The sequence below is a fragment of the Mauremys mutica genome, chromosome 1 (assembly GCF_020497125.1).
Source record: "Mauremys mutica isolate MM-2020 ecotype Southern chromosome 1, ASM2049712v1, whole genome shotgun sequence".
In the NCBI taxonomy this organism is placed as follows: Eukaryota; Metazoa; Chordata; order Testudines; family Geoemydidae; genus Mauremys; species Mauremys mutica.
The window spans coordinates 109,525,732-109,552,402 of record NC_059072.1 but is presented as its reverse complement, the minus strand read 5'-3'; the positions used below and the strand labels follow the sequence as shown (position 1 = coordinate 109,552,402).

The 26,671-nt window shown below is 43.5% G+C and overlaps 1 protein-coding gene across 2 annotated transcripts in view; it reads right to left on the bottom strand.

The window, feature by feature from the left end:
- TMTC1 (transmembrane O-mannosyltransferase targeting cadherins 1) overlaps window positions 1-26,671 on the bottom strand; it is a 196,382-nt gene that overhangs the window by 143,622 nt on the left and 26,089 nt on the right. Inside the window, exon 6 of one of the 2 annotated variants that reach the window (XM_045002256.1) lies at window positions 3,587-3,661. The exons of the other annotated variant lie outside the window; for it this stretch is intronic. Coding sequence (XP_044858191.1) covers window positions 3,587-3,661 — 75 coding nt within the window. The remainder of the gene's footprint in view (window positions 1-3,586; window positions 3,662-26,671) is intronic. 2 annotated transcript variants of the gene reach the window in all.

Below are 26,671 nucleotides of genomic sequence, written 5' to 3'. Positions count from 1 at the left end.
TAGAACCTCAGAGTACAGTTTTCACAGAAATGTATTTTTGTTTGGGGGGGGGAATCTCTTGCACCGTTAAATACTTTTATGTCAAAAGTATTATGCTCTGATGCTTGTAGACTCTATAGAGTGTAAGCCTTTCCCCTAGGAGATTGGATCACTGTAATAAATAATAATAAAGTTTGCACTTTTATAGTGCCCTACCTCCCAGGATCTTAACATGTTACAAAAACATTGCGCAAACCTCACAACACCAACGAGAGGCAGGCAAGTGCTTATCCCCATTTTATAGATAAGGAAACAAACAACGATAAGAGGTTCAGTAACTCGCCCCAAATCAGTAGGAGAGTCAGGAACAAAACTCAGTAATACCAACTCCCATTCCATGCCATAACAACCAAGACAACACATCTACTGTGCAATGCTTTTCAGGATTAGACTATCAACTCCTTAAAGCAGGGAGATCTAGAAGCCAATTCTCCCAGTTCTGGGCCTCCCACAACACATCTACATTAGCACCACATCAAAGTGGCTAAGCCGCATACCATCAGCCTTGCTCTAAACAAAGCTGTTACTAATTGCTATACCTGGTTATCAGGGTGTTTCATTTGTATGTCTATTTATGCTAGAATAATTATTTTCACTGGTTTCCCAGCATGGTTTCCCACTCAGTTGTGGGAAAGTGAAGGCAATAGTTATGGAGCTCTTAAAATGCTATTTGTAATGCAGTCTATATGTGTCTACACTTACAAGTGGCCAGCAGCACAGCTGTACTGATACAGCTGTAAGAGTGCTTGTGTAGTCGTGGTATGCCGAAGGGAGAGAGCTCTCCCATCGACATAATAAAACCAGCTCAACGAGCGGTGGTAGCTATGTTGGTGGGAGAGTGTCTCCCCTTCAACACAGCGTTGTGCACATAAGCGCTTATGCCAGCAGAACTTATATTGCACAGAGGGGTGTTTTTTTCCACACTCCTGAGTGACAAAAGTTTTGCCGACGTACGTGGTAGTGTAGACATCATTTTTTTACAATCCTTTGAGAACATTTCCTTACTTTGGGCATACCATGCATAAACATACGTCCTTTTGTTTGCTGGGTCTAGGAACCCGAACAGGGAACTGCATCGCCAATTTAATTTCTGCTAAATAGCAACATAAAAAGCATATCCTATCCAGGTGAACTTTTGAGACAAATCAAGTGGCAAGGCTAAAGAGTAAAGATGAGGCACTAATATTCAAAGAGGACATGCTTACTCTTTTTAGACATAGTTACATCGATTAAAAAATACCCGCAACAAAAGGCACACTGCAATTAAAAGCGTCAATCGATCAAGATTTTAGAAATGGAAAAAAAAATCTGAAAAGCTCTGGCTTCAGTACTAGGGGAACACTACTTTACCGACAGGGAGAAGAGAGAGCGACAGTATTTCAACCCATTCAACAGGAAGGCCCTTGAAAGTTACAAATAGCTTAGATTCATGATACAGAGCACAATGCTTATCTTTACAAGAAGTTTTCTTTACAAGTGTGACAAATGTTTTGAGGAAAGATCGTTCTGATCTGAACAGTCTGGAGGCATACAACTGCCTGTAAGTGAGAGAGAGAAGGAGCTCAGAGTAGATAAGGAAGCATAAATCCATAGCTTGCCTTAACCCACGTAAGCCCCCATCTGTCCCTCTTTCTTACCATAATGGAAAATTGTATAATACTTCCATGGAACTGGGAAAGTAGAAAGCTAAAGAGAACAGCCTGAAACCATTCACTCATGCATTTCCAGCTTGGCTGAATCCTGACACATGAACTGGCAGGGTATTTTACCAGTAACCGCTATTCAGGACAAAATGGATCCCACCTTGAGTTACTAGCATAATACACATGGAGCCCCTTATCTACTAACGCCACGGGCACACAAGGTTCTACCATATCACCTCTTTTTGTTATGAAAAAGAACCTTTCAAAACTCATTTTAAAGATCCAATTTCCTTTCTAAAAGAGAAGTTCCTTTTACAAAAGTTTGCCAAGGAGGGAGGGAGAGGGAACAACCTTCCCTTCCCCCTTTCTCCCCCCCGGGAAATCATGGTTACAGGCCTGGGAGTTGCTGAGAAGCCACATCTCCTCACGAGCCCCAATCCTGCAAGGTGCTGAGCACTTCCAGTTCTCACTTGAGTCAAAGAATGTTGAAGGGGCTCAGCATCAGGTTCTTGAAGGAAACATAGTGTCTCCCCTCTGGATTGTAGCCCTTAAGGGTATTAACTTATACAACACCAAAGTTATTTTATTTTTTAAAAAGGTGTCCAGCACAGTGGCTGAGCAATTAATGCTCTGCACTGCCAAGTGAGACTCATGTTTCGCAGCTAGTCCTACCAGTCTTTTGCTTCCCTGGATGGCAGGAGTTGGAAACACTACAGTGGCAACATATGAGCCCCTACAGCAAGGGAAGTGCCTTTTCTCATTCAGTAGCAGCCTAGGCTATAGCCTATTAACAACCAACTTTGATGGACACTAAAGAGAAATGACACCTCTTCTTCCTCAGGGTATGTCTACACTGCAATTGGACACCCATGGCTGGCCCATGCCAGCTGATTCTGGCTAACAGGGCATGGGCTGCAGGGCTGTTTAATTGCCCACGTGTCTATACAACAATGAAACAGCCTTGCAACCAGAGCCCTGCAAACCCAAGTCAGCTGGCACAGGTCAGCCACAGGTTTTTCACTGCAGTGTAGACATACTCTTAGCTGAAAAAACAGTAGCCACAGTTCGGGACCTCTAAAATGGCAGCATATCAAGCCACAAGGAGGGAAAGGATTCACAGAGTTCTAACAGGAACTGAGAGGAATGGTGGAGGTCTACACCATTTTGCCAGAGATTGTAAAAATCCTCTAAGACATTTAGCAAAACAGCAAGATCCTTATAAGTCATGCTGGGCCCAGGCACAGCGTCTATTTGACTTCATGCCAGTCTGTCTTTACCATGCTGTTTCATGCCATGGGGGGAGGGGAAGAAGATGACCTAATAGGCCTTTTCCACCTGTAATTTCTATAATCTACCTACAAAGCAAATCACTTTCACACCAATATCAAGTCTTAGAGGCAATGGATAAAAAGCATTCCATGAATAAGCAAAGCCAAGCCCACGGCACCCTCATTAAAAGAAGAATTGTAATCTCTGAAAGGTTTGGCATTGTGGTAAATAAATACCTCTGGGGATTAGAGGTGGAAAGGGAACAAAAGCAAGGAAGTATCTTGACTTGAAAACATAAAATAGTTGAGGAAAAATCTTAGAATTCTGGAGTGAGGGTTAGAGGCCTTATTCTGGTCTCACACTGTGTTTGCACTGGTGTGAGAGAGCAAAATCCAGCCCTACACTCTTCCTTCAGTAGAGAAATCTAGATCTTTCCATTGATAGAACTTAAAATACATTGAATGGGGACATTTTTAACTGCTATATAATTAGGATTGCAGATATTTTAGATTCCAGTCTTCACTGCTTTCTATAAAGGCTCTGGGTCAGAGGGCAAAGCATAAAAGTTATATTGGAGAGGCTGTAATTCTTGTGGTATTATTTGGTGCAAAAAGCAAAAATTCTTCAAACAATACCCTTTTCCAGCTGGCAAACTGCAAAGAACCTTCTCTTGAGAGGCTCCGCCCTTCTTAAATGAGATGCAGTCAGGCCTTTAATGAAATGGTAACAAGAAAAATATTAGAGAATTGCCATAACCAGTCACTGAATTATTTACTTTTACAATAACGTATGTAAGAAAATATCACAAAGACTTACTGCTAAATTCTGATGCTTTAACATGACTTTTACATCTGGCTTGATTCTCTTACCAAGAGAGTGTATTTATTTACACACACACACACACATGAATGAGACATGCTCTGACATGTGGACAGAAACACTACTTTTAAAAGTCACCACTGTAGCTTATTTTCCAAATATATTATATTATAATTTGGACAGTATAAATCGCCTCTTGTACATGCACATAAACTCTCATTGCATGAGCTGAGGAAGAGGATATACCTCAAATGCACTGAAAAACAATTTTTACATCAATGTTTAATAATATAAAAACCAAAACAACAATTTAAAGTTAAATAAAAAAATTACATTTCAACCTTTATCTGCTGAATACCCCGAATCAGACTAAGCATGGGGGAATCCAGATCATGAATAATTAAAACTTTAGTATTATCCTTCCTTTTTCCATAAATTTGCAAGTGACTGTCTCATGGGCATAGATCTTTACAGCTGCATTGACTTCAATGGAACTATGACAATTCACACCAGCTGAGGCTCCGATCCCTGCTCTGTTGCAATGCACCATGATGATGTGTCCCTGTTACTATGGAACTCTACTAAAGCCAGATCATGATCATAAGGTTAGTCATACTCAAAGGGCATTAAAAAATTAGCCTCCAATGTTCAGAAAAAAACGTTCTTTTTGGGCACTTCAATTTTTAGGTGGCCAACTTAAGATATACAGGGCCTGGTTTTCAGAGGTGCTAAGCACCCATAACTCCACACAGCTTTAATGGGAGCTGCTGGCACTCAGAACCTCTGAAAATCAGGCATTAGGCTGAGCATTAAAACTAAAACCAAAAACCTGAGTCATCCCAAATCACTGGACTCTTTTGGCACTATTCTAAAGTAACTTGGGGGGAAGGGGAGGGAGATAATACAATAAACTAAAAACCCTGGACTTACCTGACTTGCCACCTTCCCCGAAGCCTGCTCCATGCCCAAGCAGGACTATCTGACAGTTGATGACATAACAATGGTATTATGAGAGCAGAAGCCAATGACACCCCACATTGAGCGGTGATGATGATGGCAAGTTTTTTGTGGTTTATGGTGCTGAATACCTACCTCAGATTTGAAAAACACACTGATCACCTTTAAGAGTTAATTTTGTTTTCTTGCCCTATATTTTTAAACAAGGCATTAGCAATAAGATTTGCCATCTATTAACTATAATTTTACAAGTCACAGGTACTTCTTTTGCAATTATTCTGAGATTCTCACTACGTTTTATCATATTTGGATTTATAATTCTTTCCACGAACGTACACTTCATTAGTCGGTAATGGAACAACAATTGCTCTCCTCAGTTTTGCAAATTGCACCTCAAATTTGTAAGGGGTTTACGAGGAGGTAATGATATAAAAAGAAATGCAATTAAGTGAAACCTGTTACAGGAAATATTACACTGCTGACAAAGTAGTCGGTTAATTGAGCCAGATCCCTAGCTGGTGTAAATCAGCTTAAGTTGAGTTATGCCATTTTACACCAGGGGAGGATTTGGCCCAGGCTGTCCAAAAACATACTTTAAAAAAAAACTTCATTAAAGCTGTAACTAAAGTTACAGACATACTTCCTTGTGCTGTGATCCAGTAAGAGCTCACAAAACTAAGCAAGGCTGAGTTAAGTCAATATTTGGATGAGAGACTCCCAAGGACCATTTAGATATTCTAGTGAGGGCTGCTTGTGATTCAGGACATGATTTTCTTTCCTCTGAGATGGTACTTCCTGATAAGGAGATCCATTACAATGTGAAAATATAGGCTACCAAGCCACATCCGTTGCTGTTTTTAAAACTCGGCTGATGACAACCTAGAAAATGTACCATGGGGAACAATCCTATATTGGAGAGGAAATGGACTAGATGATCTAGCAGGACTTTTCCATCCCTATCTTCTCAGGCTCTATTTTAGTCAACGAGGGTCAAGTAGGATGTTAGGAAGCACTGTGCAGGCGAAGGTGCAGTCTTTGAAAAATCAAATGGAGGCGCTGAACACTTGCAGTCATTAAAGATTCCATGACAGTGTTCATAGGAATAGGGATCATGTTCTATCCAAACACCATCTTTGAGAACTAGATTCTGCCTTCTCAAATTTCCCCTCATATTTGACTTTATTATTTCTAATCAGGACACACATCTCGAAGAACCCTCATTGCTGCACATGGTGAGTAATTTTCTCTTCTTCCTCTTCTTCGAGTAGTGTCCCTATGGATGACTCCACTGTGACTCCCGAGCAGTACCGAACCACTGGCGGCCAGGACTTCAGAATGGAGATTGTTACTACAGAGAGTACTGTGGAGTCAAAGACGGTGTTAGGGGCCAAATCTTCAGTGATGGCATAATGTTCTGCAGAAGTATGGGCTGAGGCGCTACAGATTACTGAGATAGGGATATCTTTAAGGAATGTGACCGAGGTAGAAATGGACCTCGTGAAGTGCGTATGGACTCTGGACGGAAGCAGATTGTGCCCTTGATAACAGTGATTAATGCAATCAGAGACTCATTTGGATAGTCTTTGAGCCGATAACACAGGGCTTTTGGATCTTTCTGTGGTGGACGAAAGGAAGGGTTTAGGGGATTTCCTAAAGTCCTTAGTCCTGTCCAAGTAGAATGCTAGTGTCCTAAACAGCTAGCATATGCAGAATTGTCTTCCTGTTGTCGCAATGTGGCTTTGGGGGGAAAAAATGGAAGATGGATCTGTTGATTCCTATGGAAAGTGCAGAGAAAGTATGGAGAAACTTGGGATATGGCTTTAGAGTGGGGTGGGCAAACTTTTTAGCCTGAGGGCCACATCTGGGTATAGAAATTGTATGGTGGGCCATGAATACTTATGAAATTGGGGTTGGGGGTGAGAGCTCTGGCTGGGGGTGCAAGCTCTGGGGTTGGGCCAGAAATGAGGAGTTCAGGGTACGGGAAGAGGCTCCAGACTGGGCAGGGGATTGGGGTGTGGGAGAGGGATCAGGGCTGGGGCAGGGAGTTGGGGCATGGGAGGGGGGTCAGGGGTGAAGACTCTTGGCAGCGCTTACCTCAAGCAGCTCTTGGAAGCAGTGGCATGTCCTCCGTCTGGCTCCTATGCGGAGGTTTGGCCAAGCGGCTCTGCGCGTGCTGCCCCATCCGCAGGCGCTGCCCCTGCAGCTCCCAGCCAATGGGAGCTGCAGGGGTGGCATTTGGGGCTGGGGCAGTGCACAGAGCCCCCCGGCTACCCTTAAACGTAGGAGCCAGAGGGAGGACATACTGCTGCTTCAGGGACCCTTGGCACGCATGCTCCGAGCAGCCTCCAAGCCTGCTCCCTAGCTGGAGCATGGGAGTAGGGCAAGCCCTAGACCCCACTCCCCAGCAAGAGCTCGAGGGCCAGATTAAACAGGCTGGAGGGCCAGATATGGCCCCCAGGCCGTAGTTTGCCCACCCCTGCTTTAGAGTTACTTTGTCTTTTTTAAAATAATAAATAATAATAATAATAATTTTTAAAAGGACATGAATGGTGGGTGGCCACGACTGCTATTTCTCCTATGTGCCTAGCTGAGATAATGGCAATTAGAAATGCTGTCTTCATGGACAGGTGTAAGAGAGAGCAAGTTGCCATGGACTCAATGGGAGGTCTAGTCAAAGCCCTGAGAACTAGATTAAGGTTCCAGGCTGGAGCGGGTGGTGTCACATGCGGGAAGAGATTCCCGATGCCCTTAAGGAATCTACATGTCAGCAAACACCAAGTATCCGTCTACCTGGCAGTGGAAAATAGTTTTCACCGCAAGATGTACCTTAAGGGAGCTGAGTGAGAGTTTTGACCTCTTGAGGTCTGAAACTGTTCCTTTTGTGTCTCCAGTAAATGTTCTAAAACGCACTGAGTTTCCCCATAATTAATAAAACTGTATTTGTTGCTTGCTTTGTGCGTTAACCACATCCACTATGACGGAGTTGGGTTGCGGATGTTGAATCAAAGTCTGCCTCTTTGGTAGGGATGTAGTATTTTTATTTATTTATTTTTGGCTCTGTTGCTGGTTGGTGCGATGGCGGCTGGTGTCTGCCAGATGAGTTTGGTAGGATCTAGAATTACCTCATTAATTGGGAGGGCAATTCTGGATGAGGAGGAGGTTTGCAGAATATCCACCAACTTGTGATGTGTATCTGCCACGTCCTGTAGGGGAATCTGCAGCTCATTTGTCACTCTCTTGGTAAGATCCAGAAAGTTCTTAAAATCATCACCTTGTGATGGGGGGGAGGGGACTGCTCGCTCCATTTGAGGCCAAAGGTGGCTGAGAAGGTAGTGAGCAGGGTTCGCCCACGCAGTGCTAGATAGCCTCAAGGCAGACCATGAGGGAGGGAAAGCACATGTGCAAGCTCAACGGACACTGCTACCAAAAATCTCCGATTAGAGGTGCAGGGGCGCACATACACCTACAGTGGAGCACTCATAGGGACATTACTTGGAAAAGAAACTTTAAAATTTAGTCATTTTTAATTTTAAGGTTGAATATTGTCATGTAATAATGGCAGAGAGCAGAAGGACTATTAGGCAATAATCTTGTTTATGGATCAGCAAGCTCAGAAAACTGCTATATTCTGTATTCACACCTCATCATTGACTACCATACAGAGACAGGATGTTGCAGTATTAAATTTTTCTTTATTATTAGAAAGCTGTTCATGTGGTCCTGGGTGGCTGAGGGTTCTTATTGGAGTCTGGCATTTTACAGCCATCAGAATTGTAATAAAATGGATTTCCAAAGGGAAAAGAAAGGTACAGAGTATCTCTGGACTATTTTAAAAGTACAATTTTCAAGAAAAGCATCTCACCTCTTGATTGCTAGATTGCTTCGTGGGAACTTTTTTTTAAAAAAAAGGTACCTAAATGTGCAGTTAAAGGAAGTAAACACTGTTCTTTTAACTAATTCACATTGAAAAGCTGTTTTTTCTGGAGTGCAAAGATCAAGTCAGATCACAGTAAATAATGTAACCAGCTATTATGTGAAAGACCTGGGATAAGGAAGGAGCTAAAGATTATCATGGCTTGGGTTGTCTGGATTGAGGTGCTAAAACATGAGGGTTGGTGAAGCGCTCAGCTTCTGGGGAAAGACACAGCATGCACTGGGTTTCTGCATTTCTAGCAGCTGTTTAGGGAGGAATGTTGCAGTCAGTGCCTCTTCTGAGGTCCTAAGGAAGGATGGTCCAGTGGTTAAGCACTCTAGCGAGGGCTTGGAAATCTGAATTCAAGTTCCTGCTCCATGACAGACTTCCTGTGTAACCTTGGGCAAGTCCCTCGGTCTCTCTTTGCTTCTTTAGTTCCTTGTCTGTAAATGGGGATAATAGCACTTCCCTATCTCACAGACATGTTCTGAGGATAAATACATTCACAACTGTTTGATACTCAGATACTATGGTAATGGGGTCATATAAGTATGACGGAGAGAGCACAAAATGACCACAGCAATCATAGCTGCTTCTGGAGAATAGGTCCATCAGCAGCTACTAGCCAGAATGGGCAGGGATAGTGTCCCTAGCCTCTGTTTGCCAGAAGCTGGGAAAGGGCGACAGGGGATGGATCACTTGATGATTACCTTGATCATTCCTTCTGGGGCACCTGGTATTGGCCACTATCGGAAGACAAGACACTGGGCTAGATGGACCTTTGGTCTGATCCAGTACGGCCACTCTTATGTTAACGAAGAGGGTGACATTTTTGCCGGGGAAGAAGAGCAACCTAACAAAACAATGGGCAAAAGCCTCTGGACTCCATCCTTACTGGTCAGGGCCTTGCATTAAGTGAACAGACTCCCTCAGCATTGGTACACTTACCACAAAATTTGGCTATTTAAAAAGTGTGTACAATCTTTCTCCATGTATTTGTTAAACGGACAACAGGCACCAGGTACAATATCAGCTCAATGGTTCTCTTTGGCTCTGCTAATATCAGCCTTGAAGTGCACATTTCAAGGCCGGTCAGCCTCTCTTCCAGCTCCTTCCCTGAAGCTGAGGCCCAAGAGACTAGCCACCCCAAATGGCATTCTTCAGCCAAAGCCAGCATCCACATGCTTGCATTCAGGACCAAAAAAAAAAAAACATGCAGAGGCAAATTCTCAAATGGTATAAAACTGGTATAGCTCCATTAAAAATTAAATGAAAGATCACTGTTAATGGAACTATGCCAACACATACCAGTTAACAATCTGGCCTGTTATACTTGTGTAAAAATATTTAATGGACAAATCTTATTGCAAAGAAAAAAGATGAAGCATGAATTAAAATGGATTATTGAAAACACCCATTCAATGATCATGCGAGGGAAATTTTTTTGAAAGAGTCCTTTATACTGTTGTAGTAGCATGCAAAAATTTCTGTGTTTGTACATGCCACTAGATCAGATGCATTGCAAATGCAAATTTGAGTGTGCAGTTACCTGATCTGCCTAAGCAAATGCAGGGGTTTATATGTGCAGTGGATATGACCTTCAGTGTTCCACACAGCCAAGAAGGAGACACAATGTGTGTTCTTTAAAGGGACTGGTAGGAAATCTGCAGGAAGTCATCAGGGCCCAAAGACAGAAAAACTGCTAATCTATAATTGACTAGAAAGATTTCAGAGGGGTAACCGTGTATCAGCAAAAACAACGAGGAGTCCTTGTGGCACCTTAGAGCCTAACAAATTTATTTGGGCATAAGCTTGCATGGGCTATAACCCACTACATCAGATGCGTGGGTTATAGCCCACGAAAGCTTATGCCCAAATAAATGTATTATTCTCTAAGGTGCCACAAGGACTCCTCGTTTTGACTAGAAAGACTGGCACTGAAAGCCATTTAAGACATCACAGGCCAGATAAAAAGCTTTCTAAAAGATGAAAATCCCTTCCCCTCCTATCAAATAAAATTTGCTCTTTACAGCGATGTATCTTGTAGAAGAATCTATATGACTTGTAATTAGCTCTGGAAAGGGGATTAGGGTGGAGAGGAGACAACAATATTGAACTGAATTTATTAACAAAATACAGAAGAAACAACTCTACTTCACAACATTCCAAATGTATCACTGGGCACATCAGGGATATAAACTGCTACCATGCAGAGATTAGTGTTAAATGCAGTTAAAATCAAACAGTGTCAAAATATGGTAAAGGAACCATAGGACATAACTTAACAGCAACTCTGTCTTTGCAGAAATTCCTTGCATAGTTTACCAAGTATGATATATGTAGTGGTGTTGCCTGATCAAAGCAATACTGCCAAAAATGCCAACATTTTGTTCCCCACTGACTGATAATTATTCTCTCCCTGTATTTTATGTTCCTGTTTAAAAAAAGAAAAAGAAAATAGACGGACCTGCTCCTTATGTTCTCTTTCCAAAGCCAGTGCCTGAGAGGTTTGTTGGCCATCTTTTAAAGAATAGAGGAAAGTGTTTTTTTCATATATTCTGTACTAGGGCAATTAACGGACAATCCCATTTCATTAGAGAATACAGTCTAGGTTTAATATGCCCTTAACTCCACAGCTGGTTTGCAAAGACAGGGAATTAACAGCTCATAAAAGGAGAGATTTTAGTAGATTTTAGCACACAGCCACAGAATGGAGGCTCTATAGCAAACATCATAAAATGACCTTATAGTGGTAGCTTTATACAGAGGGAACTCTGTATTGTTCAGATGATAAGTGATGCCGCTTTTCTGAAACTGTTTAACCTAGCATAAAAGGGGAGGTTAAACATTAATTACAACATATTTTAATACACTGCTTTTTTTAAGCTGTCTGGTGATCAGTTGTGACAGGTAATGAGAATTCATAAGGCAAAGCAAAGTGTTGCCAGATGCTAGGAGACCTGTCAGACTTGGAGCGCAAACAATTGATAGTAGTGTTCCAACAGCATGAGCCCAAATGTTGTCTTTCAAGGCTCACTTAGGTCATTATCTGAATTTCCATGCAGATGTTTGGGAATGTGGAATGCATTTACCAGATTCCCTTCTGCACTCCAGCCTTCTGGCCATTCAGTCACAAAAGCTTCATTTCAAGTGTCTGTTGTTGAGAGTTAAATTGGTCTTCCAACATTTTCAAAGACCACATAAGATTAAGGCTTTTAATGCATTAGTTGGAAGAGGATATTGGTGCAACTGAATTAGAAATCTGAAATTGGGTTTACTGTTCTTTCTCTTCAAGTCAAGATGCAAATTAAATGTATAGCCAAAGGGAGAATCTATGTACCTTGTAAAAATCATACAGAAAAAGATGGGAGAGGCATTAGGCACACTAATAGATTTTGCCTTTGTATAATACATTTAAAGTCTCAGACCATGTCTACACTTACCAGGGATCAATGCTGCTGTAATCAATGCAGCAGGGATCAATTTAGCAGGTCTAGTGAAGACCAATGTTTTTGCCAATGTTTTTGCCAGGTGTCCCAAAGCTTTAACAAAAAGGTGGCTAATAGACAAGCATGGAAAGGCAAAGTTGGACAACTTGAATAGAAACAGAGATGTAGCCCATAATAATTTGGGTGCCACTTATCCCTGTTGGGTCTTTATTTTCTGAGAGAGGGGGACAGTCTTCTCCAATCCTTATTTAACCCCTACACAAAACTGGCCCAGTTCATTCAAAAGATAACTCCTCTGTCTATGCTATTCAAGCATGTATATTTCTCAGACACCATTCATTCCTTGACACTGAATTTCAGTACTTCTAATGAAGCCCAATGAAAATGGACATTGAATCTATTTCCATATCAATTTAATGAGACTATCATGTACAATGAAAAGGCAGGCAGTGCTGTGAAGTGAATGGAATACATACAGCCTCCCACAAATCAACACTGGAAAACACAGACTGTACTTACACGTTAGAGATTTTCACTTAGTAACATTGTACAGTAAATGCCTGCAACTCAAGGTTTTAAGTGGGACTTCAGTGGCGTACAGGACTTGCATTGGTCCTCTGAATGGAGTGAATTTTACCCTAGGTGATCAACATCCTTCAGGAGGGCGAAAGAAAAAATTCCCTACACGTGACTACCTTTGCCTTCTTATGCCATTTTGTTCAACATGAGGCTTTGCCCTAGATTTTGATTCTTTGAGTGTATTGATATTTTAAAAGTTAGCTAATGAACCATCAACAGGTAGGTAAACTAATACCAGTCCCAGTGCTTCCCTGTTATCCTGGCATATACACCTGTGTGAGGCCTAACTGATTAGTTCACTTGCTGCTAACTGGAAAAAAAACAGGGCCTCTGGACCCTGTCACTCATGGCTGACCAATGAGTATGTTATTTACTTTCCACCTCTTCCTGGAAAAAAAAAAGTTTTAATCTCTGCAATAATTATCCTAAAAGCCAATGCAAATTACCTAGCACTAGAGGGGCACATTTTCATTGAATTCCTTATGCTGGAACATTTGCTTGCACAAGTTCTTGGATTTGTGCACGTAAATAGGCCAATTGGGTTAGCAATTCAAATCCAAATGTGCAATTACTGTAAACTGCCTGAGCATATGCATGGCCAAGAGGAGCAAAAGTAGAAGAGAGAATTCCATCAACAACAGATTTTGGCTGTTGATGTTAATAATATTATAGCTGTCATGCTTAGGGCAGGATTTACCTGCTCTGTTTCTAATTAAAATAAACTGCCAGTATTAAAAATAGCCAATAAAACAGTGAAATAACTATAGTTATGCTGGTCTCTTTTTAAACTGTGATACTGATATAGCTCCCATTCCTTAAGAGCACAGAAAAGCTATGGCCCTGTTAAACCAGTTTTGATACCCTACTGGTGTTACATCAACATAAAAACAGTGGAAGACAGTGAAGCATCAAGCCTCAGCGTATGTCTACACTACCCGCTGGATTGGTGGGCAGTGATCGATCCAGCAGGGATCAATTTATCGTGTCTAGTCTAGACGCAATAAATCAAGTCCCGAGTGCTCTCCCGTCGACTCCCGTACTCCAGCGCCGCAAGAGGTGCAGGCAGAGTCGATTAGAGATCGGCAGCAGTCGACTCACCGCAGTGTAGACACCACAGTGAGTAGGTCTAAGTACGTCAACTTCAGCTACGTTATTCATATAGCTGAAGTTGCGTAACATAGATCGATCCTCCTCACAGTGTAGACCAGGCCTATGATTGTAAGATCTTTACTAAGGCTCTGATTCAGTCTCTGGGCTGCTGTGCGCCAGGCTGGGGACAGGCATCAGAACTGAGAGCAATGCATCTGTCTGTCCTGGGCTCTCAATAAACACCCCTCCCCCTATACCCAGGCAGCTGGGAGGAGGAAGCTGCCTGATTCAAAAGCAGAAGGGACAAGAGCCTGGCCCGGGGGGGGATAGATTGGGACAAAGAGCCTGGGGAAAGCAGGGGAGTGGGAATCTAAGTCTGGGGCTGGCCGTGCAAATAAATTAGAGCTGAGAGTGAAACCAGGGTGGGAACAGACAGATGAGATGAAGAACAAGGGGAGAGACTGGGAATGGCTGGGACCAGGTACCAGTGGGACGGGGAGAAGGAAGACAGATCCGATGATGAGCCGAGTGCAAGAGAAGAATGGGGACTGGCTTGGCAAAGAGCCAGAGACAAAGAGGCAGGGGCAGGGGTGAGCTGGAGCCGGTTCGCACGAACCCGTTGTTAAATTTAGAAGCGGTTTTAGAACCGCTTGTTAACTAGCTTCCCTGCGAGGGAAGCTTTGATGGGCTCTGCCTGGGAAGCCTGTAATTCCTCCTCCCGGCCGCCGGGGGCGCTGCGCTGTGCTGCGAGAGCCATGTGAGCTGCCTCCTGGCCCTGTTGCTGCTCCTGCTCTTTGGACCTCTGGCCCTGGGGCTCCTGCTGCTGCCTGGTGAGTCCCCGGCTGCGTCCTGCTGCTCCCAGCCCCCCCCCCCCCGTGTGAGTATCTGCGCCCCTCCCCCGCCTTCCCTGCCCCCAGCCACCCCCTGCCCCACCCCCTGCCCCCAGCCAGCCCCTGCCCCCAGCCAGCCCCTGCCCCACCCCCTGCCACCCCCCTGCCCCCTGCCACCCCCAGCCAGCCCCTGCCTGCAGCCACCCACAGCCACCCCCTGCCCCCAGCCACCCCCAGCCAGCCACAGCCACCCCCTGCCCCCAGCCAGCCACAGCCACCCCCTGCCCCCAGCCAGCCCCAGCCAGCCCCTGCCCCCAGCCAGCCCCAGCCACCCTCTGCCCCCAGCCAGCCCCTGCCCCCAGCCAGCCAGAGCCACCCTCTGCCCCCAGCCACCCCCTGCCCCCAGTCAGCCCCCTGCCCCACCCCCTGCCCACAGCCACCTGCAGCCAGCCCCTGCCCACAGCCGCCCTCTGCCCGCAACAGCCGCCCTCTGCCCGCAGCCAGCCCTTGCCACAGCCACCCTCTGCCCGCAGCCAGCCTCTGCCTGCAGCCCCTGCCACAGCCACCCCCTGCCTGCAGCCAGCCTCTGCCCACAGCCGCCCGCAGCCACCCCCTGCCCACAGCCACCCGCAGCCCGCCCGTCTGCATCACCTGCCCACAGCCAGCCCGTGTCACTCCCTGCCTCCAGCTAGCCCTGCCCCATGCCCCTATCTGCAGCCAGCCCCACATCCACTGGTGCCCTGCAGTTCCCAGGGCAGTAACCCTGCACACCTGCTTTAATGAGGGGGGGGCAGGGAGCAGCTGGGACCCACACATGTGCACACCCTAGAGTGACCAGACAACAAGTGTGAAAAATCGGGACGGGGGTGAGGGGTAATAGGAGCCCATATAAGAAAAAGACCCAAAAATTGAGACTGTCCCTGATCACCACCCACACATGTGAAACGGAGCTCATTTCTAGTTCAGCCCCATCTTTTTAAAAAAGAATTTAGGTAGGGTTAAAATACATCTGTATTTTCCTGGACATGTCAGGCTTTTCGGTTCTTAATCACCTCCTGGGAAAATATGGACGTATGGTAACCCTATTGGTACAAAAAATACATGCTATCGCACATCCCTTAAATCAGAACTTTTTATAGGGAACCCATTGTTAAGATTTTGGCAGCTCATCACTGGGCAGGGGGCACATAAATTGGAGAAGCTCAGAGAGGGAGACTGGGACTGAGAGACATGTTCCCCATCCCCACTGGCTAAGGCATAGAAATGACTGGAGAGTAGGAGGGTGAAGAGAGACAAATCAGAGGAGGAGCTGGGCTGTCTGGGCAAGGAGACTGAGATGGGGGCGGGGCGGACAAACGAATGGGTGTGAAGTCTGGAGGGATAAGACTAGGACTTGCTGGGCAGGGCAGTTAAGACTGAAATGAAAAATCTTGAGAAGTGGAGAATAAGATTGGCTAAGTGAGGAGAATGGGAGTGGGATGGGGATTCTGGCATGAGGAAGAGACAAGGGTAGGCCAGGGCAGAACAGTCTGTGTCCACTAGAGCACACTCCTCTCCTGAGCCTGGAATGGAAGCCAAGGCTCCTAAGTCTCACTATTCCCCTGCTTAATACCTGTGAAACCTACTAGCAAACTGTGTGTCATCCCCCTTAGTGCTGGTTCACATACAATATAACAACCTACTGCAAAGCCCAAGTGGCAGAGGTATATGCTGTGGATCTAAAGATTCCGACCCTGATGAAGAACCATTGGGATTCAATGGGGGGAGGGATAGCTCAGTGGTTTGAGCATTGGCCTGCTAAACTCAGGGTTGTGAGTTCAATCCTTGAGGGGGCCATTGACAGCTCTGGGGCAAAAATCTGTCTGGGGATTGTCCTGCTTTGAGCAGGGGGTTGGACTAGATGAACTCCTGAGGTCACTTCCAAGCCTGATATTCTATGATGGAATTTCAGGGAGGTGGTCAGGCTTTTTGAAAAAGCTAGGAAATTACACACAAACACATCCATTAAAGAAGCGTTATTAAGGTTGCAAAGTCGAGCGTCCAAAAGTTAGGAAATGCTAGAATTAAGGCTGGCAGTGAACAGAAAACTTCAGGAGAACATTAATATGCCTGTCTTCAGAGCAGAGTTTGAATAGTAGGCCTGGGGCCACAAACTGAACAATGAGGAAAAAATCAAAATATTGAATAGCTGCTCATTAAGTAAGCATCATGCATCTCATGGATTGAAAGAAGCAGGGGTCCTGTGGAATAAATAGAATGTGACTGTGTAATTAACACTGTACCATAATGTTAGGGTGACCAGACATCAAGTGTGAAAAATTGGGACGGGGTGGAGGGTAATAGGAGCCTATATAAGAAAAAAAAATCAGGACTGTCCCTATAAAATCGGGACATCTGGTCACCCTACATACATAATGTGTACACACAAGAGGGACAAATTAAGGTTGTACCGGAAACCTCATTTCTGGCATTTCCTAACTTTTGACTGCTGATGTTGCAACTTCAATAGTATTCTTTTAATGCACTTGTTTTGTCTAAAATATCTCATCTTCATACTGAAAATACTGAAACAACAAAAGATTGCTTATCTAGGTTTCTAGACATTAGTATTATTTTGGGCAAACTTTAATTAGCAATCAATTATTTCATTATTAGTTGTACTGAAGTAGCAACTGGAGGCTCCAAAGATCAACACCCATTGTGCTATATACTGTACATTCAGATAGCAAGGCAGAAGTAGTTAGTCTTAAAAAACACAAGACAAATGGTAGGAGAAAGGAATTATTATATTATTCCCACTTTACAGAGCAGGAACTGACTTGTCCAAGTCACAAAGAGCGTCTGTGGCAGAGCCAGCAATTGAGTCCAGTTCTCAGAGTCCCAATCCTACACTTTAATCATAAAATCATCCTTCATCTCATCTTTCTAGACTATGGTAAAGCTCAATCCTTTCTACTGTCTCAGCATAACAAGGATAAAAACAGACATTTTTTGAAGGGCAAAAAAATGAGAACTAGATTCAGATGTTATTCCTAGTGCAACATTCCTTCCTGAATATTGACTATAAAAAGACAGAGCAGGTGTGGTGCCAGTAGCCAGGGTCAGAGAAGAGATTCACATAGAGATTGTTTTCCCAATAAGATGTCTCTCACTGAGGAAAGGTTGAACCTGACTCAGAGCTTGAGTAAGTGCCTGGCAAGCCAGGGTATAAATCATCAATGCACTAAGTCACTGTGTGGACTCGGTTATCGCACACTAAAAGTTCTGCAGTGCTCTTCAGCCTATTGCTATTTCAAACAGCAGTAGGTCAAAGCACAGAACGCTTAGTGAGGGGAAGCGGGATCCGCATGGCCAGTTAGCGTGCAGCAAGCTAGTGCACTATAGATTTACACACCAGTTTGCTGTGCGCTATATCTCCATGTAGGCAAGCCCTCAGCAGTCACTAAAATGGAAAGAAGAGCAGTGCTACTGCAACCTAGCTACTGTAAGAGGATTACATAACAAACAGGGGAAACATGTCATGATTTCAAGGCTAATTGCATTTCTGACCTCTCCTGATCTCTGAGGGCATCCCCCCTCTGGTCTTGGCCCTCAAGCCATCACCTCTCCTGGGGTGGAATCAGGCCATTCTCCCACTCTCAGACAGGATCTAGGTCTGCAGTCCCCTATGATCAGCTGTGATCACCTAAGCAGGCCTGACTTACCTTCAGTGCCTGCAGTTCTGCTCCAGCTGGGAGTAATGACAGTGGTAAACAGTAACCAAACAGCCTTTGTTAAGCAAAGTACACCTCTACCCCAATATAACGCAACCCGATATAACACGAATTTGGATATAACGCGGTAAAGCAGTGCTTGGTGGGAGGGCTGCGCACTCCAGCGGATCAAAGCAAGTTCGATATAACGCAGTTTCACCTATAACGCAGTAAGATTTTTTGGCTCCCAAGGACAGCATTATATCGGGGTAGAGGTGTATTATTTATTTAGAGTTAAACCATCCAGAAGAAAACTGATCTCAAAACAATAAGCCAGTGTATATGTGTGGTTGCCTCTCCCTGAGGCTTACCATTCCCTGGGTCTGGTGAAGGGAGACTCAAACTCTCTCTGCAGAGCTTCTCTCTAGGTCAAACTGTCCCACCTGGAGAGCACCTGATAATGGACTCCCCTTTTTCTCTGGCGGAGTGGCTTTTTAATTGTTGAATGTCCTTTTGATCATTAGGCTCTTAACCTGGCAAAACAGCTGTGTCACTTTGGGCTGGGGCCTAGAAATAGGGCCTTGTTCTGTAATTGATTCCCCCCACTCTCCCAAGTGTTCGCTCAGATGTTTCTTAACTAGATCCATCATGTTGCTTTTCCTGTTTTTCATTTAGCCCCCCTATTAAACTGGAGCAGTATATTTCATACAGTAACTTCATCTCGCTGACCAGGTCATATACAGTATTCATAAAATTATCTCATTACTTGGATTACATAGCAGCTCTATGTCCATCACAATGCATAAACTTGTTGAAGCCAAGTATAGGGCAGAGGCACAATTTACTTTTATACAGCTATCCCTGAGCCCCACGTAACTTTACAGACAGTGGGCTAAAATGAACAACAGCCATTGTATACTATGACCCTGCTCCTGCAAAGCATTTAACACATGCAAAACTTGGCTCACATGAATAATTCAATTGACTTCAGTGGGACTATTGAGGGGAGCAAAGTTATGAGTGTTCATAAGTGTTTGGCAGATTCAATATCTATGTTGTTTTTTCAGTTTTATTTTCTTATATAAAAATGTCCTGTATCAGGACATAAATCAGTTACTGCGATAGGCCTCACTCCCAGAATTTGATCCACATGGATTAGGAAAACATCTGTCATCTGGGCCTATAAAAAGTTAAAATTTGAACCCAACAACCTTGACAGGGTCTCTTTAAACTGTCTAGGTATTTTTGTAGTTAAACAGCCACGAAAATATCGTATAATCACTGTAGCAAGGGCACTAGGAACAAGTTATCATGACTAACACTCTGGCAACACCTCTCCCAAATGTATTCACTTAAGAGCTAGGACCTTTGCTTCATACAAGATTGTTATTATTCCCATAATTTACAGTTATGGCAGATTGGTATTTCACAAGAAATGCTGAATCTTGAAGCCTCAGTTATAGAAAAATATGCAGCTGTATAGCTACTTACGTACATGTACTTAGTTACATACTTTCCATATCATTTTCAATTCCCTCCTCTACTATTTTGTTGTTGCATGGGCAAAAACCCAAAATGCTTTCAAGGGTAGAGTCACACATTTGGGTTTTTCTTTTTAGTTGTATGCTGGGCACCAAAAACAATGAACAGTTTAAATAAAAAAAGCACAGTGTATAGTGCATCTCATCACGTAAACTAAAATAACCAAATCCCATTTGCTCTCACTGAACTCAGTGGAATCGGGGGGAGGGAGGAGGGCAGGAAGGGGAGAACTATAAAACAGATATAATTTTATATAAAAGGGAGCCTAGCAGTAATTATATTCCAAGCACTTTCATAATCACTATTCATTGATCAATATGGGCTATTTTATGGTCCCATCTGTTTGTTCTAAAACGTGACAGTCAGACGTTCTAATCCAAACCTTGCTATAAAATTGCTTTCTGACATTAAAAATGAAATTCCTTTTGTAAGAAATTAAAAAAATTGCAAGAGCAGTTAAAAAAAATGCCTGGAAATAAAACATTTCATTCTGGTCAATCTGAAACAAAATTTTCCCAACTTTTTCAATTCATGAAAAATTCAGAAAAGTCTTGGTTTTGGTTCAGTCTGAACCATTCCCCTCGCCCCTCCCCCCCTCCAATTTTTGGAATTGCCAGCAAACTGAAAAATCACTTATTCTCACAGCTCTAATTGCAACACTGGTTTTCAATGCAAGTAATAAAATACTGAATAGTAAGTGAGGTTTCTATTTTTCAAAATGAATGTAAGCAAGAATTTTATGTTTAAGTAGAAACATGTTATAGAGTCTTACTTGAGATGAACTATGGCTACATATGAACTGCAAAGAGAAATACCACTTTTGTACCCAATTAGGAAAGGCCAAAATAACCACAAGCAACTGATACACCTTTACCTGCACTGTCACTGGTTTCCCTCTCTCTTCCTTCTTGCTGCATGCTGGAGATCGGCATCTGTTTGAATTGAAACAGAATCTGCGAGCTTCACTGGGCTATAAAGGAAAATACAGTATGACCTCATCATACTTTTCTTGATAGGTCGGACTGCTGATTGATACACTAACACTGCCTGGTATACACAATACACTAAAGCCTGTTCCCAGTTTGCTTACATGGTACCGCAAGAGCGAACAACACTGCTGACAGTTTATTTATTAGCTCCAATGCGTCTCTGGAGTAATCATATTGACTTAATTGAATTTGGATCCATCTTTTTTGTTCCTGGATCCCTCAGCACTGAGAAGTGAGCTAAAGCACACATATTCAGCAATTCTAAATGAACACTATCTGTCTGATCCTAAGTTTGACCAACCTTTGAGCACTGAGGTGCTGGGAATATGAATTGCCAAGCCTAGAGGTTCCTAGCTCCTGCACGGGCTCCCAGGCAGCAGCTGCCACTCTCCGGCCACCCAGCTCTGAAGGCAGAGTGGCCACCAGCAGCAGTGCAGATGCAAGGGTGGCATGGTATGCTCTCCAGCCACCCACGGCGGCATGCACAAGGAAGACTTTCTGAGCCCAGGGGCTCCCCAGCCATACATCACCTGCTATGCCCGTGGGAAGGGGGTGACCCAGGAACTGGCCCACTGGCTCCGCAGGGGTGAGCCCTACTTCCTGTGCCTCTCTACCAGGCTGGTATTGCCCGCCCTCCACCCAGCTGGCCGGGCAGGGCTCTAGCCCCATGCTCACCAGCACTCACCTCCACTCCGGCAGCCCAGGCCCACCAGTTTGCAGCACTTGGACAGCACCCCCGCCTCCCAACCATGGCACCCTCAGTGGTCACCTAACCCTAAGGCCAGTTCTGGGCATGGAATGTATTTTGGGGGGCAGGAGGGGGATCGGGAGAAGCTTTGGCCGGGGGGAACAAACTTACTGTGCACATTCAGAGCTGGGCGGCTGGAGAGCAGTGGCTGCTGGCTGGGTGCCCAGGTCTGAAGGCAGCACCGAGACCAGCATCAGTGGAGAAAAAAGGGTGGCAATGCCATGCCACGCCACCCTTACTTTGCTGCTGCTAGCAGTGGCGCTGTCTTCAGAGCTGGGCACTCGGCCAGCACCCGCCATTCTCCACTCTGCCTTCAGAGCTGGGTGGCCAGAGAGCAGTGGCTGCTGACTGGGTGCCGGGGAGGGGAAGCGTAAACTATTACAGACAAAAAGAAGGGGGAGCACGATCAAATAAGTTTTAAAACCACTGTGATAGCTGAGATTTACATAACTAGTTCTAGTTATTGCTAATTATACTTTTGCCCATAAATTTCACCACTAAAATTTTTCTGCATTTTTCAGTCAGCTCTAGCAGTAATATACATGATAAAGCTATTAACAGAAAGTTGACTGATGTATAGTTAAATACAGTACACAATAAGCAATGCAAAGCTGTTTTATTCCATGAAAAGACCATTAACTAGAAACCTAGCCCATTTTGAAAAATAAATTTAAAATAACTTCAGGTGCCACATCTATGCCCAATTCCCCTTGACAATTTTTGTGTTTTTCACAACTAAAAACAACAATCTTTTCCTTCTCCCTGTTGTTGTGTGAAAGACCCATTCAAAACCAAGCAGACAATGACTCTACAGGAGAAACAAGGAAACTGGTTATATGCTGAGTGCTGTCAAAAGCACAATGCTAATTTATTCCTCAAATCTTTTTAAATTATAACAGGGATTTTCAATGTTTTCCACAGTGTAGACAACATTTTAATACACTGTCTCATGGACACCTCCCTATTCATGGTCATGTAATGTACCTATGGCAACTAAAGAAAAATTGCTTATATGGAGAAGTATTTCATGCATATTATCTGCTTTTTAATGGGATTTAGCAACTGGAAACAAGAAAGAGAAAGGTTGGTACCATGTGACTGGCCAGCTCTCTACAGACCACCAGAGTTTCATGAACCACAGACTGAGAATCATCTTATTGGTACTTACAAGTAACAGTAATAGGTAAACACTTTTCAATGTGATTAATAATTGACAGTCTCTCTGGGATTATAGTTTTGGGAATATAGCAGCACATTTATTTTTCCACTGTGACTGGAAGCCTTAGATCTCAGACATGCAGGTGTTGGGTAAATTGATCTAATACTGTATTATATCATCTCATTAGCATAGTCACTCTCATAACAACAAATCTACCTTTATGCTACCCTGGATGAACCCAGAATTTGGAGCAAGGGCAAGATCGCCAAAGAAGACAGCAGAGAGTAAACCAGACACATTTTAAACCTTTTAAAAAGGTTACTACTTTGGAGTAAGGCAGTATTGCTAATTTTGAATGAAAGCATAAAAGGCTTATATTGAAGTATTTTATTTTTCTCTCTGACATGGCTCAGTTTATGTAGTCACTTAAAGCACCAGAGTAATTTCCAATAAGCTTTATGATAAACAAATCTAGATAATTCTTCAACTACTGATATGATAGCACGAAGCCTGGCCCAGCCCCAGCAGCAAGATTAGAAACTAATGAGTAAGAAACACTAATATGATTTTCAGCTCTGCATTCCGAAGTATTTAGCAAATCCTAGACACAGACATCCCACATTGTACAGAGCACCATGCAGAAGTGGGGAGGTACAGTAAACACAAAAAGTCTGACCCTCCTTGCCTTGAATGTGGTGCAGTCATTAACTCCAGTGCATAGTCAATGCAAAGTGGATGTAAATGTTGTCAATCTGATTTAGCAACATTTTACTCTCACTTTGCACTGGTGTAAAATTAACAAAGGTGCAAGACAAGAGAAATTAGGCCCTTGGTATACCAAACTGCCCATGTAGGACAGCTGACTATAGCTGGTGTCGCGGGCAAACGAGCCTCTTCACGTAACGTATCAAAGTGACATGGAGGGGGAAAGCTCAGGATTAGGTGTGTACAGATGTTTTAGGGGAATGGGGGAATTCACAATAAAATGTTAGGATGTATTGACTCAAAGTAGCTTACACCGACCCCTCCAGTGCATCCTCCCAAAGTTCTTAGATAACAGATCTACCACACAAATGCATCCTATAAGGCTTTCAGCTACCGGGCTGGCTGTACCATGAGCAGCAGACGACTGGCCATCCTCAATGGTCAAAACTGTGCGTCAGCTCCTGAAAGCTTTACACACAGCCGGCTAAAAAGGGAAGCTGGCAAGGGTCACGCAATCAGAGCTGTTTTTCCATTAAAAATGATTATGTACATAGAGCTTGATTCATTATGCACAGAAACACTTTAAACACTCAGAAAGGCAGCTAAGGGAAACTGATGCTAATTAGCATACTGGACAGACTCCCTCTGCATCCATTCTCTATGCAGAGCACCACCACTTGACTTGTGCAGCTGCCTCTGCAGAGAAAGAGAAAAATGGAGGCTTCCCCCATATGGAAGGGGAAAATGTTCTAAAAAGGATGTTTTGGGGGAGGGGAGAGGTAGTTGGAGTTCAAGAAAGGTTGAAGCAAAAGAGAAAAACAGAACACAGGGAAGAAAGAAATGAGGGAAGAAAGCAAAACAGAGGAGAGAGAGAAATAAAGAAGAAATAAATCTATCTGGTTTCTTACATTGGTGGCTTTCACCATAGTATCTGACAGAGAAAGGATGAAATACAGACAAACACAGATGGAGAAGACAGATCAAAAAAAAAGGAGAAAACAGAGGATAGAAAGAGTGGCGGTCCCAAGACAGGATATCAGAGTGTGTATTTGAGCAGCCCATCAGCCTGCCATATCATAAGACATTATGGTCACCTGGGCTTACTAGTTGTTCTAGACCTTTTGGGATGCAGCAAAAAACCTAAATTTATCAATCAATTTTGTAGGCAGTTTCCCACCACCAACATTCTCTGTCCCTTAAAGCACCTGGCCAACATTTACCCTCATCTTCCCAAAAATCCTGGAGTCTTCCTCACAGTTCTATTTTCCTGCAACTCCTCTGCTCTAGAGATGGCCAGATCAGAAATAGCAGAGACTGGCCAACTGCACTAATTTATTTTGTGGTTTTGGCACATGAAAGATCAGTGCTAAGTGAAACTGGGATTCAGAGCATCTCCACTTGAGAGAAGGAAGAAATTAACTAGTTTTCATAAATGCAAGATTACCAAACCCTGGCCCCCTTTAAAGCAAAACACAACCACAGGCAAATTCACATTGTCAAGGTAGACCATCAGGACTCTGTTTCGACCTGCATCCTATAAGTTCTCTAGTATGGGACCATTTACCCTATTGATTAGTGACACAGAGGTACCATGGACTGTCATGTCAATGATTTGCATATAATAGCCTGTACTTACAGTGGATATTGACACAACACTCAAGAAAAAAAAGTCAATGATGCTTAATGAACTGGCTAATAAGGGATGCCCAACGAGAGGCACCATGAACAGTATCCTCTCTTACAGGCTTCAGAAACCTCTATATGGAATCAGTTCTGCCCTAAATACAGATCAGTGGCCAGTGGCAGCAAACTGTTTAGTGACTGAAGGACTGGGAGAGAGAATTTCTAGCTAGTTTAGGGGGGACAGAACATAAAAGCCAGCAGTGACTCCACAAAACTCTCTCCAACAAATGGTCCACACAGGACTTCCATCCCAACCCATCATCACTTCTAGTCAGCAGGGTTTCACAATCCAGGTGTACCACACTGTATTGCGAGACTGCTTTAATAATTCATCTTCATTCTACTATTGTCCTTCACACAACACTATCAATTATTTAATTTCAGGTACACAAGCTTTCTCCTGCAAGTGAATCAGTCAAGCGGCTGAGTGTGTGTGTGTTGGGTCATGATTCTTCACTTGTTGTTAGGGGCTACATTCAAAGGGTCAGATCCTCAGCCAGGAAAAGATCAGCATCGCTCCATTGACTTCAGTGGAGCTAAAACAATTTACGCCAGTTGATAATCTGGATCAGCGTAGGGTACAAATTAAAGTGACCTGTAATTTTGTTCATGTGGAAAAATATATTTGTATTGAATTCTCAAAGCAGGAAAGGATTAAAGGGGCATGCCATACAAAAAATATTTTAAAATGTATCCTCCTCCCCAGAAGTCCAGATACGCGAGTTGTGGCTCTATCAATGCCTCTGAGTGTAAACCAGGGAGCCAGGACATTCTGGGCAACATAGTGGCAAGTGGGGTGGAAAGGTAATTTTAAAATAATGTATTTGTTGAATGCACCTTTAGTTCTTTCCATCTGTAGCATCAAGCAAATGGAAAAATACATTAATGTTATCCATTAATTAAAATTACATATACATTAATTAAAAATAATTAATTAATTGTAGGCTCTTTGCAGCACGGATTGTGTCTTACTAAGTGTTTACCCCGTAGGGATTCCTGATTCTGACTGGGGTCTCTAGGCACTATTACACTAGAAATATATAGAATACCAAAAAAAGACAGACATTTACACATCATCTTCAAACAATAAGACCCTCTAGTAATCCAGGCAGAGTATTTTTGGGCAATTATAGCTGGACATAAATGGTATTATAAGGCACAAGATGAAAGGCAAAGACTGATCACCTGACCTGACAATACTTCCTCCGCCCCCCTTATGGTCATATAACCTGGAGTCTATTTTAGCTATTAAGAAATGGAATTTGCAAATAAATATAAACAACATAGTTGTGGACTATACAATTAATGAGCACTGCTGACAGGATTTACATATTGCTGACAGCCAAACATAAGCCTCCATTAGTGTCCTGTTTTCTGGGGCCATTTCATAATTATGAAATATTGCTTGCACACAAGCTGCCAAAAAGGACTTAGATGGCATATGATCTGATGTAGGAACTGTCTGCTGGAAGAGTCTGGCTGGCCCTTGCTGGTTTAAGTACTACCAAAAAGCCTTACCTGTGTCTCAAGCTTTTGGGTACTGTATCAAAAACAGCCTAACTCCCA